This window comes from Citrus clementina, unplaced genomic scaffold (genome assembly GCF_000493195.1).
Source record: "Citrus clementina cultivar Clemenules unplaced genomic scaffold, Citrus_clementina_v1.0 scaffold_6, whole genome shotgun sequence".
Classification (NCBI taxonomy): Eukaryota; Viridiplantae; Streptophyta; class Magnoliopsida; order Sapindales; family Rutaceae; genus Citrus; species Citrus x clementina.
Genome location: NW_006262139.1, coordinates 24,076,716 through 24,089,668, shown reverse-complemented (window position 1 = coordinate 24,089,668; position 12,953 = coordinate 24,076,716). Strand labels below are relative to the sequence as shown.

At 33.9% G+C, this 12,953-nt stretch overlaps 1 protein-coding gene and 1 pseudogene across 1 annotated transcript; one reads left to right on the top strand and one right to left on the bottom strand.

Annotated features, from left to right (window-relative positions):
- Positions 1-5,043: 5,043 nt before the first annotated feature.
- LOC18038939 (F-box/kelch-repeat protein At5g15710) lies at positions 5,044-7,376 on the top strand. The gene has a single exon (XM_006430920.2). The coding sequence runs from the start codon at positions 5,604-5,606 to the stop codon at positions 6,897-6,899; it is 1,296 nt and encodes a 431-aa protein (XP_006430983.1). The 5' UTR covers positions 5,044-5,603; the 3' UTR covers positions 6,900-7,376.
- An 882-nt stretch (positions 7,377-8,258) lies between these two features.
- Positions 8,259-11,349, bottom strand: LOC18038938 (annotated as a pseudogene).
- Positions 11,350-12,953: the final 1,604 nt, after the last annotated feature.

Genomic DNA, 12,953 nt, shown 5'->3' with positions numbered 1-12,953 from the left:
TCACATAGTCACAAGGTGGGGTCAGGACAAATTAGAAAAAATGCGAGATGGGGTTCGGGTCACAAAGGGGGGGGGGGGGGGGGAGAGAAAATTGAAGCACTTGTCTCATAATTGCAAATGAATGTCTCAATATATTTTGACATTTAGTGACAAATTTAAAGAATTTCAATTCACAAAAGGCTCCACTTATCAATCATTCAAGAATACAAGGACTTGATAGTCATCTTCTACTTATCTTTCTTTTCAAATTGTTAGCTTTCATGGGCCATAGCATTTGTACATGACATTATTGCATCAATTTTCTTTTCAAATTTGGGCATGATTTTTTGCTCTTAAATTTTGTGGGGTTTCCACTTTCTGAGATTTCATTCTTACAAAAGTAGTTTTGTATGGTTTGACATTCGTTGAGCTTGATTGGACGGACAATTTATATTATCTAGTGACATGTTTCAAGCTTTGTATGATTGAACATACATCGTGAATTTTTAAAGGTGCAATTCTGTAGGCATTATTACGAGGGATTTGGATCCTCTCATAATTTAATTTTTTTAAGAAATTTTAATATATAGTAATTAAATAACTTTATAAATAGGATTAGATCTATTCTTAATTTACCTTAATAAATATAAGAACTCACTGTCTACACTAATTAAAATTCTAAACACATCATTTTTAAACTAGTTAAAATTCTAAAATTAACCGACAGACATATTGTCATTATTTTTTTCTTTTTTATCTATCTCTTTCTTTTTTTTCCTCCGTTTTCTTTTGAATTCTTCTCTAAACTCTTTAAGAAAGTTCGTCAAACCATAAAAAATCTCAGTAGGTGTAACGTTAAGATTAAGATTGTAACAAACGAACATCATTCTACTTCAAAAATTGGAAACTTGCAAATCAAATGATAAAAACATCTTATTAGTACACTAACCGTACAAATATTATCAGCGGTGATATTATCATTTTTTTTTTTAATAAATCAAAGTATTTTCTTTTGAATGCTATATAGGCTTGATATATAAAAGCGATAATGCTTTTGAAGAAGATTTTTTTTTTTTTTTTAATTACTAACAGTTGGTTGTAGTGTTCTTGCAGGGATGTGATATTATTAGCGGTGTTAATGAAGTCCAAGGGGCCCCAAATTATGGTGCAATGGTCTAGGAAGAGGATAAGGCTAACAAAGACACCCTTTGCATATCAAAATAGGAATTATGAAACTCCTTAAAATATTATAGTGGCAAATTCCTCGTGGAATTATATTTGATTGTTTATGTACATAAACTCACAATGCAGAGAGAAAAGTACTTGGATTAATTTTCTGGCTCATTGCAATGAGATATTACCATTTGCTTCATCCAGAAGTAAGTTACTTGAGTATTAAGTTTTTTATTTTTATTTAATTTTTTATTTGGTATCGCCATGGTCAAGTATCTAACAGACATTAAGTGGCGTAGGATTAATGATTCTGAGGAACTCAAGCTTGAATTCACCTGTGGCCCCAATCCAGACTTCAAGGATTCTGTCTTGGAATAGACTTATCGCTTGATTGATGAAGCTAATCTTGTTCTCAGGGAAGCTATCGGGTAACGTCTATTTGAGAGCTATATTATTTGTAGTAAGATCGATCGTCATTGAGATAAGTCTCGTCGTTCTCTATTGTTTTATATATACTATTACTAGCTTAAATTAACAATCTAAATTTTGCTTGCTGCTGGTGGTAGTGTTTTTAGGACGGTGATTCATTGGTATCCAGGACAGTTTTGATAGAGAAGGCAAAGGAAAGTTTTTTCAATTTTTTGAACCACCTGAAGTCACCGCAGGTGTTGAAGGGTTGAACTTATTTGAAGAATTAATGGCGCTCAGGCGCAGACGTCCAAATGGTTTTGAAATATAGATAAGAGTTTGTTCAATTTTTTCAGTTCCATCCGGATGATAAATTAATGTTTGCACGTGGGGACGAATTCTTATTTGAATATTTTTTAAGTTTATTTAACTTCGCACTACCGAAAAGAAGGTATATTAAGTTAGTGCTTTGCGTCAATTACCAACTTCTCTGAATGATTTGGCAAGAAATGCTCGCCCAGTAGAGTGAGAGCCCTCCGGCTAGAACGCAAGAAGCAGTTGTAAATGTTTAATGTTTTGGAATTTTTTTTTACAGTTTTAATTTTGATTATTTTTTTACTTCTCTTTTCCCTGTTATTAAATTAAAAATCTTTACTTGGGCCAATTCTCGATTAAAATATTTAATTTGCATGAATTGGTATTGGTTTAATACTAAAAATGAGAGTTGTTTTAGTATAATAAAAGTGCATATGTATCCACGATTAAAAATCGTCTATAGTGTGTTTTTCTATCTACTATATCCCAAAACAAAAAAAAAAATGTCTTGTTTTTCATTCCATATATATATATATATCTAACACAAGATACTAAATTAGTGGCGAATATATTAGACAAGTCTTGATCACATAATAAATTAAGAGATTTTAATTCATACAAAAGTAGCACTGTCTTTATAATTCTTTGATTTCGATTAGATGGATGGTATTATCATCCAGTGGCAGACTCTTTAAGTTTTGTAATTTTATCAATACTCACTGTTACATCATGAATAAAAAAAAGGCACAAGGGCATTGTTGTCACAAAAGATGCTTGTGGTTCATTTTTTATCTAATTCGATAAGGAAATTGTTGATGTCACTATGTTCTTCGTAAAATATAAAATTTTATTTCAACTAATTTACTATGATATCAATACTAAATCGTTGACAAAATAATAATTTTGTCAAATGGAGCTTTTAAAAACTTATTCCTAACTTTGGCGGTAAATTAAAATAATTAGAGAGAAACTGCGCATTTCTCCGTGTTATTTAAATATAGTAGACCATGCTCAATCATAGATCTTATGAATTTTTGCGGTGGTTACATCCTATATTGTAATAAACTAGACAGTGAAGAACACTGTCGAATGTACCATAAAATGTCTGTCTATTAAAATTTCCCATTAATTTAATTATTGTATATTTTCTCCATTTTTTTGCTTAATATATATATATATATGTATACTTTATTTTATCTATTTGGGCCCTCTTTTCATGTAAGCCTTGCTTTGATAAGATTTATCGTCTCAAAATTCAATGATGGGGTGTTCATCTTATAACCAAAAAAAAATAATAATTCAATTATGGGTTAGTAGTGGTGTTATTTGAAAGGTGGTGGCCTCACGTAACACAATATTTATGGGGCTCTGGTTGTGGCTTGAATTGTCCATGCCTCGATTCATTGCCAGAGTGGCATGATGCTTCAAAATTCAAATCGCTAATTGACGATAACCCAAAAATAAAATGATTTTTAATTCTGCTTTTTTTTTAAAAAATATTTGAATGCAGATTAATGATATTTACAATAAAATTTTGTCAAGACTCTACTTAGATAATTATAGTTGGTGTAATAAGAATATGAATTTATAAATTTATAATTGACTACAATTGCCTCCATACATTTTATTGAATTTTTAAAAAAAAAATTTGCAGGTGAGGAAACTTCGATATCACCTAATCAACAAATGTCTCTCCCTGTGTATTTAGATTTAAGAATTATAACTTTGTTCTTTGTTGTCAAGATAATACAACTAACTAATACATGTATGATATATGTATTTAAATTTAATATAACAACTACTTGCATGATATTTTTTCATAGTAAATACATAACATGATTTTTTTATTGTACGACTAATATGATACCTATGATGTATTTTAAAATTTCTCTTTAGATGATTGCGAACACAAGAAACATTCATGTTTAGTCGAGCAACGCCTATGATAAAATAAATTACTTTTAAATATAAGATTATTTATTCTTTTTGTTTCCTTAATAAAATCATCATCGTTCTTAAAATTGAAAATGCATTTTAAATTTAACACTAAATACTTCTTCATTTAAATCCGTAATTCAAAAACTTGATTTGAACTCTTACCATTTTGAGTATTTTAAAAATGTGTTTAATATAATATTTGATTTGGAAACTGTTGAATGAAAACACGGAAAAACAAATTTTAAATTGTTTTCAAATTTTGAACTAAAAGCTAGAATAATATCCATATATATATATATATATATATATTAGATAAGATTTGGCAAACACATTTTCTTACAATTTTCAGTATTCCTTGTTTTTTAAGTTTTAAAAAACAACTCCAAAACTTAAATTGAAGGGGCCTCAAATTTTTTGTGACAACAATTATTTTCCACAATTTTTTAATTAAATATTTTTTGGTCATGCTTAAATTGAAGGGGCGCGCTATCAGGTAGGCCCCACTCGGAGCGTCAGTTGAACGAACAACTGTTTTTTAATCAAAGATATCAACAACCGCTTGATGCGTTAGTGGAGCCCAACGATGAAAGATCAACAGCATTTAGTGGACCCGATTAACTTGTATTTTATAATTCTTTTAAACGAAACAAAAATATTCTCCGTCACAAACATTTCTCTTCTCATAATTGCCCATCGATCCTCACCGTCCATTCTAATAATCTCCATTGTTAACTTTTATTTATCTCTGTATATGTATATTTAAACTCTTGAGGATTTCTAGTCTTCATTTTAAAGGAAATTTTATAAATTTATTTTTCATATGTTAAAATATAATTTAATATAGACTCCATTGATTTTATACATTTTAATAAGAGGGTTATTTTAAAGTATTTGTCAAAATACGTAACACTCCAGCTTTTTATTATTATTATTATTATTATTGGATAGGTAAGGAAAAACAAAAACTAAAAAGAAACAAATCAATAAAAACCTAATTTCATTAATAAATTGACTGTCCATATTAACTAATTGAAATGAAATCGCATTGTCATGGCGTATTGACTAACGAATTTTGAAAGTTTGCTGAAATGGCAAGCATTGATTGGACAAGCATCATAATCAGGATCAACAGATGGCACAGCATAAAGTATCTCCAAAAATCAATTTTTTTTCACTAATTACACCAAATAAATGACAAAACAAATCAGAAGCAATGTTAGGAAAAAAAAAAAAGTCTTTTGGGTTGGCTTCTTTCTTCTCTCATTTCAATGCCCAAGTTTTCTTCTTTTGAGTTCTCTGAGGAAGCTTTATCCCACTAAAAGCCAAAAGTGAGTTTCATGATTCTTGAATTCAAAGGTAACCCACCTGCTAAATAACCCTCAAAGTTTCGATCTTTGAATTATTGTTAGTTGATCTTCGCTCTGTAGCTCATTTAATATATAGTTGTTGATTTAATTTTACCATTTATTGAAAGTGGGTCATTTGGGGATCTGGCTAAATGTTAGGGCTTTTGAAGGACAGTTGTTATTTGATTGTTTGGGATTATGGGTATTGTTGTTTGAGGCTTGAAATCAATATTTGAGCTTGAAAGTTTGAATTTTTGTTATCTGGAAAGTGAATTGGGAGCTTACATTTGGTGTTTCCGATCAGAATTTCTTATTGGGTTGTGACTGAATGCCCTTGAGCTTGAAAGTTTGGATGTTTTTGGTGTGTAAAACTTGGAATAGAGTATACATTTGGTGTATATAAGAGCTTATCTTTGGTTAATTGAGTCTTTAGGGATTGTTAACATGGAAGGCATTGGTCAAGCTTCTGATTCTAGGTCCGGGGAAGCTACAGTATCTAGTTCACAAGAGAGGTGTCCTAAGCAAGTGTCACCTATTAGGGGTGGTGGTTCAAGAAACACAAGCCCTATGGGTCGTGTCGGATCGAGAAATACTAGCCCTTCTAGGCAAAAGGTGATTAAGACAAAACCTCGTGGTTTAGATGAGGAAACGGCAGCTACATTTGGTAAAGCAATCCATCCAGATGTCCAAATGGAAGATAACATCTGGGCGATGTTGCCTGAAGACTTGTTGAATGAGATTTTAGCCAGGGTTCCTCCTTTTATGATCTTTCGGCTTCGTTCTGTTTGTAGACGGTGGAATTCTATACTTCAGGATAGTAGTTTTCTTAAATTTCATTCACAAGTGCCATCTCATGGGCCTTGTCTTCTTACATTTTGGAAGAACTCTCAGACACTGCAATGCTCAGTTTTTAGCTTGCCGCTGAAAACATGGTATAGGATTCCATTTAATTTTTTGCCTCTGTGGGCATTCTGGTTGGTTGGTTCTTCAGGTGGTCTTGTTTGTTTTTCTGGGCTTGATGGGCTAACTTTCAGAACACTCGTGTGCAATCCGCTTACCCAATCATGGAGGACATTGCCGAGCATGCATTATAATCAGCAAAGACAGTTGATAATGGTTGTTGACCGGGTGGACCGTTCATTCAAAGTGATTGCGACTAGTGATATATATGGTGACAAGTCATTGCCCACTGAAGTGTATGATTCAAAACTTGACAGATGGGCTGTCCACCAGATAATGCCTGCAGTTAATCTTTGCTCTTCAAAGATGGCGTATTGTGACTCCCGGTTGTATTTGGAAACTCTTTCGCCACTGGGTTTGATGATGTACAGGCTAGACACAGGTTACTGGGAACACATCCCGGCGAAGTTCCCCCGTTCCTTGTTAGACGGGTATTTGGTTGCTGGTACACAGAAGCGTCTGTTTCTTGTTGGAAGGATTGGTCTCTATAGTACCCTCCAGAGCATGAGAATTTGGGAATTGGATCATTCAAAGATTATGTGGGTGGAGATGAGTAGGATGCCGCCAAAGTATTTTCGAGCTTTATTAAGGCTATCAGCTGAAAGATTTGAGTGCTTTGGACAGGATAATTTAATCTGTTTTACATCATGGAACCAAGGGAAGGGCCTTCTTTACGATGTGGATAAGAAAGCTTGGTCTTGGATTGCTGGATGTGCTCTTCAGTCGTATAATAGCCAGGTCTGCTTTTATGAGCCAAGATTTGATGCTTCCATCTATTGAGCTGGAAATTTTTAGCTTCGGGGCTTAACATTTTATTTTCTATTGAGAGGTTTATGAGGGTATAATCTTCACTTTTAACCTCCTCTTTTACTAATTCCGCTTCTGATTGTCTGACGGATCCTCCCAAAGTTCTCTGACCTTTTCTGGCTGATTTATGATCCAAATTCATTGAGTTTTGCATGTTGCATCAGTATGAAGGGTGGAGCATGTGCTTACGTCACACCATTATGGTGAATAGAGTAATTACGCTTGGAAGCAGCCAAGCAGGTTTTGTCACTGAATTTTCTAGAAAGCATTCCTTGGCATCGTCTGGTCTGGGCTCTGTGCATATGGAATGGGCGCCCTGTTGTAATTTATAACTGGAATAGAGCTGGGCTAAATATAGAATGTACTTAAATGTATGCTAATGCCTAGGCACAATTGTAAGAAGAATTTTTCCTTCTTTTTACCTTTAAAGTTTTTGTACACTTTTTGAAATTGTTTAGCACTTGCAAGTATCTTATATTGAAATTTTGTTACTTTCTTATTATTTATTCATGTTGGTTCATTTATACAATCGTCTAGTGTTGACTCTTGTTCATATATCTCGAGCCTTTGTTGCTTAAGTTAGCTGGTTTTTTTTTGTGCTGCTTCTTTTGCTCAAATTTAGAACTATTGTCCTTTTTCCCTTCTTCTGAAATTGACATAAGTAGCTAAAAGATATATAACGAACCCTTTTAGATTTTTAGTCAAGGATAGCATGGTGTAATTTGTATTATCACTGCTTCTCAAGTAAATATGGTTAGAACTTCAAAAGTTACTTGAAATTATTTATGATGGTTAAAGGGGTACTCAAATGTACATCACTAATTGATTTGTCACAAAATTTTAATTTTATTCCCATGCTCAGGTGAAATCGTAGGGGTTTTAATCATTCTTTCCATGTCCCATCTGTAATCTGTCGAATATCTAGCCAAGTAGGGGGTGTCAACCGATCTTTTCCCTGAGTTTTTGTCATATTTTGCATGGAGTTACGTGGAGATTTCACAATTGTTGGATAAGAGTACTCCTTTGTTGATTTGTACAGCAATTTTGTTGGACAAACTGCAATTTTCACCATAATTCTTTCTCAAGTAATCCGGTATGAGTGTTTCTTCATGTCCAGCAGCAAGAAGAGTGAGTGTTTCTTCATGTCCAGCAGCAAGAAGAGTCTCTTGTGGGATAGGGTGCATCATGGCTGGAGTTATTCAGTTTGATCGTTTCTAATTCTTACGAAATGCTTTTCACAGAGAATTAATCTGTACTCTTTTTGGCTGCTTTAGTTTCTCTACTAGCTTGGTAGCCTTGTTTTAAAACAAGTCTAGATGTTTTGGAGATAATGATGTCCTCTTTTGATTGGGCCATCAGCTTCATGGTAAGACTAACAGTCACCTTAATCAAGGAAGAATGAAAATGTTCTACAGATTTGGTTTACTGAAGCTTTTTTAGATAGTATGGCAATGCCATGTATTTTGTTGCTCTCTTGCATCATCTACATGAAAACTAGAGTAGTAATAGAAATAAAGGCCGCCATACTGTTGAGTAATAGAAATGAAGGCTGTTACACTGGACTTTTCTTCTCTCTTATATCCTCTATAGTTCTGCCAGGTGGTCAATGCTTATTGAAAAGCAAGTGTTTGTTACTTTTATCAACTACAATTGCATTGGCAGTTTCCTTTGGATGAAAGGATCCCAGAAGATGTATTGATTTCTGTTAGCCCATGGTTGCTGCAGGGGAAGGCAGGTAAGATGCCCTCCATATCTCACGTTTCCACAACAAGCTTTGTTTGTGACGAGAAACCTTGGAAATTGGTGCCATTGTACTATTTAGATAAATTTTTCATTTGGAAATGCAAAAAGGGTCAGAAAATTAAAAGAAGGGTTGATGTCGATTTTTTTTTTTTTTTTGGTTGTGAAAAAGTTATATTTAGATTGAATAGTATTTGAAATATTCAATAGAAACCCTCGGAAAGCTATATCTAAGGACTACCCTAATTTTCTTAATCATGTTGCCTTAGAAGTGGGAAATGGGAAGTACAATCGTTTTTGGGAGGATAAATAGAGGGGTGTTTTTTTGTTGTGAGAAATTCCCCCATTTGTACATATTATGCCTTTCTAGGAACGTTTCAATTGTTTCCAGAATAATTGGAATTGGAGGTCCAATTTTAAAAGAAATTTGAATGATAGAGAGGCTGAAGAACTTGCAACACTGATGCTGAGTCTTGAAAAATTTCAGTATTGATGAATTGAAAGAAGACAAAAGGTGAGCTGAATGAGATGCTGTTGAATATTGTAACCAAGTTGTTGACCTGCTCAATTACAGCTGTTGTTGCTGCTTGCCAAAGATATTTGCTGGGTATGCAACCAAGTGGTCCAAGTCTAGCACACACCGTTTTCCGCACTCCCAAGATGTACAATTTCTAGAGATACAAGAAAATATCATTTATGGTTATTATTTTATTATCATTTTTCAGGTTAGTATTCAGCTTTTTCCTAAGCAGTTACACATTGAGTTAGAAATGGAGGATTTTTCTTAAGCTGCTTGTAAATATTTAGCACGCACAAGTTCTGTCACAATCCACTTGTATTTTTGTTACATTTTATTGTGAAATGTATCCGGGCTACGTTTTTTTAGGTTACATAACCTAGTTTTTTTAATTCTTGCTCGGATAAAGCTTTCTACTTTGGGCATTTCAGCATACATGTAACCTCGGAAAAAGAAAAGAGCAAAATAATGGAGAAATTCTTGCAGGTAGATATATATTTGCATGAACCACGCAATATATTCTTTGTTAATAAACGTTGGGTCTACAGAATTCTCGGGTTCTTTGTGATACAGGTGTTACAAAGATGACTACTGGGCAGTTGAGAGAATTTAATCCGGTGGAGCCAAGATGATAACCACTTAGTCCCGTAGTTCAGGCATCACTTTTATGCCACTTTGTCTGGTTTACTTATATAAGCTACTTCTGATTATATTCAAATCAGGTATGGTTTGGTCTGCACTCCATCCATGTCCTTTTGGGAATCTATAATATCTCTGTAAGTGTACCTGATATTGGTTGTTATTGTATTATCTTGAGAGAATGTATGAGATTAGGTGGAGCTGAAGTCATTTTCTAGGAAGATGTGAAGCCATTTTCTGGGAAGATGTACATTCCATTCCTTTCCTAATTTCATGATTGATATATTGCCTTCTCAAACCATCTTCCTAGAATAATATAAACATTTTATATGACAAAATACGATACAAGATAAACTTACATACAAACACACACACTCCCTCAAGGCTTATGATAAGGACATACTGATAATTGCTCTGAGAAATTATTTATTATGAGAACTGCAAAACCTTCTCCGCTATAGATTTGACTGCTGGCATACGTGCTTGGCTGGAGATAATTGTTTATATAGTCATTGCTGCCTATACTAATAAGGAATAGTGATTTGGCAATGTACTGGGTTAGATCGGTTGGTTTTTGGAAAATTGGTTGTACATGATTGTGGTCTTAAATAGAGTGATCTATCCTTAACATGTTATCCTTGCTCCCAGAAAATAGTAATACTTTGAGTCAAATCTTTTAGTAACATAGTTTTCAAATATTGAGATCAGTTATTTATGAAATGAAGGGGACAAGTTAGTTTAGGAGGTCTATAGAAACTGAGATAAGGTGTTTGGGTCATTGGCCTTGTCTTTTTCTGCACTTTAGAGGTATATAGAACTGAGATTAGAAGGTGTGTCCAGTCACTAGCCTAGTCTTTTTCTGCACGTAATTTACTTGCTTCATATGCTATACTAAACTTACTGTGCACTGATGTGATTATTTTTCTACATACGTTCAAAATTTTGTCAACAAGGGTACTGAACAATTTGCTGGCCTCATGAGTAAGGAGTTAAATTGTGGTAAACACTGAGCTAAAATGGAAGAGAAGTATTTCTAGTGCAACTTTATAAAATAGTTAAACCAAGTAACATACAATGAACTGAAAATATGGAATTGACATAATGTCGCCCGTTCTCGTCAGGAATCCCAGTCGCAGCAGATGCGTAATTAGTCCCTTCATGATGTTTTTACCTTCAGACAGCGGACATAGTCAAGGTGGAATAAATGGCAAACCAAGGTAACGAGCTGCAAAATGTAAAGAACTTTCTTACTATATAAAGCAGTAACGTCCTTGCTAAATGAAAATGATGTGTATATTTCTTGTAAGTACCTGCACAATCAGCAGCACTGATACCGTTGCAGAAGCGGTCAGTAGGATAGCCAAAATCAATCCCATAAGGATGCTTATAGTTTGCTCGTGCAATGGTCATTATGTAGTTGTTGTTTTCACTGTTAATCATAGTCTCACCAAAGATGAACATGGCCGGTGTTAGAGAAGTATTACTTGCTTGTCCATGAGCAAACGCAAGAAACTGCTGTATGATCATGACGTGAAGAAATTATACATAGGGTGTTCCGAGTAAATGACAATTACTGGTGCTGGGCTACAGTAATATGGACCCGAGTTGAGCTTCGGCTGCCTAGCATTGCCTCCAAGAATTTTGTGGTCAATGGGCTTGGGGGCAGAGCAGACTTGGGAAGTTGGTGGGTCATACTGAAAAGAAACATAATTTGCAGAGGCCACAGGATGACGATGCATTTAATTTGCGGACCACAATGAAAATAACTAAAATTGTCAGGCCCATATCATAAAATTGAAAATTATACATCAAAATGTTACAATCTCGTTTAATTACCCAAAAAGCACTTTTAATCATCCAGATGAAACTTGGAATCCCCATAACTCAAAGGATCAAAATCCGTACAGGATTGACACAAATCCTAGACCCACAAAAGTTTATAGACGCAATCATCAGTATCATCTTGTTAACAGTAGATTAATCTAATTAATTACTTCATTAAGATTAAAGACATGACATTGGTAAACGGAGCCGTACTTGTTCTCCAAGTGTCCAAATCTCCTTTGCAGTGCTTAGAAAGAATTCATGAACTCATAAAAATTTGACATTTAAACAAGGTGAAGTGACAGCAAGCAAGCAAAGGGACACAGCATTCCAACAAGTGGCTTGCTATTACACCAGCCTTTTTTATTAAAAGATTGCAGGAGCAGCATTGAATTGAGAGCAAATATTGTGTATTGAGTGCTTTGAGATTATATGTAGTTAAAAGAGAGGTTTATTTTATTCTTTTTATCTTGTTAATTGGAGCTTATGTGGTCCATACATTTGGCTGAAGCCATGTACAGTAAGATGACAGACTCGTCTCCAAGTCAGGGAGTTTCAATTCTTTACTAGCATTATCGAAAGCAGGAATTTAGGCCGTGACATAATTGATTTAATTTATAATAATTTAATGAATTTTTAATTTTAAATATTAATAGATTTCTAATTGTAGTATACACATATTAGCGTTAAAAAGATAATAATGAAGTAGTATTTAAAAAAAAAAAAAACTTTTTTGAATGAATTTGTATAAAGATTAGATGAAAGGAAGAAAACTTGGAGAACCGACTTAGTGAGAAGTAACACCAATATCAAGGAGCAATCACAAGCAACAAGTTGGAGGGCACGCCCTCGTGTTCTAAAATCCTAACACCAAACTCTAATTTATTATAAAAGATTCATCGTTAAAGTTGATGTTATTTAGAAATTCTATGCACAATCACTTGCCATGTTCCACCAAGCTCTTAATTTGATGCTTATGCTAGCTAGCTAGCTCATGCACGCTTCTCTTTGGGAACTATGTTTCACCACCTCCACTTTCAAGCTTTCATTAATTACTTGAATTTTCTAATTTTTATTGCATACTAAATCCTTTTTCAATAAAGTTGCTGTTTCAAATAAAGACATTTCGCACCGTGTACTTAACTCTTAACTTTGACGGTAAGTCTTCTAACTTTGGGTCAAGCGTGTATATATGGAAATTTTGAGTCCTTGTGAGTTTTCAAGTTTTGAATCATGACGAAGTGGAAATTAAATACGTAGCAATTCATACAAAATTCACCAGCTGAAAGAATCTACAGCCTCTTTTA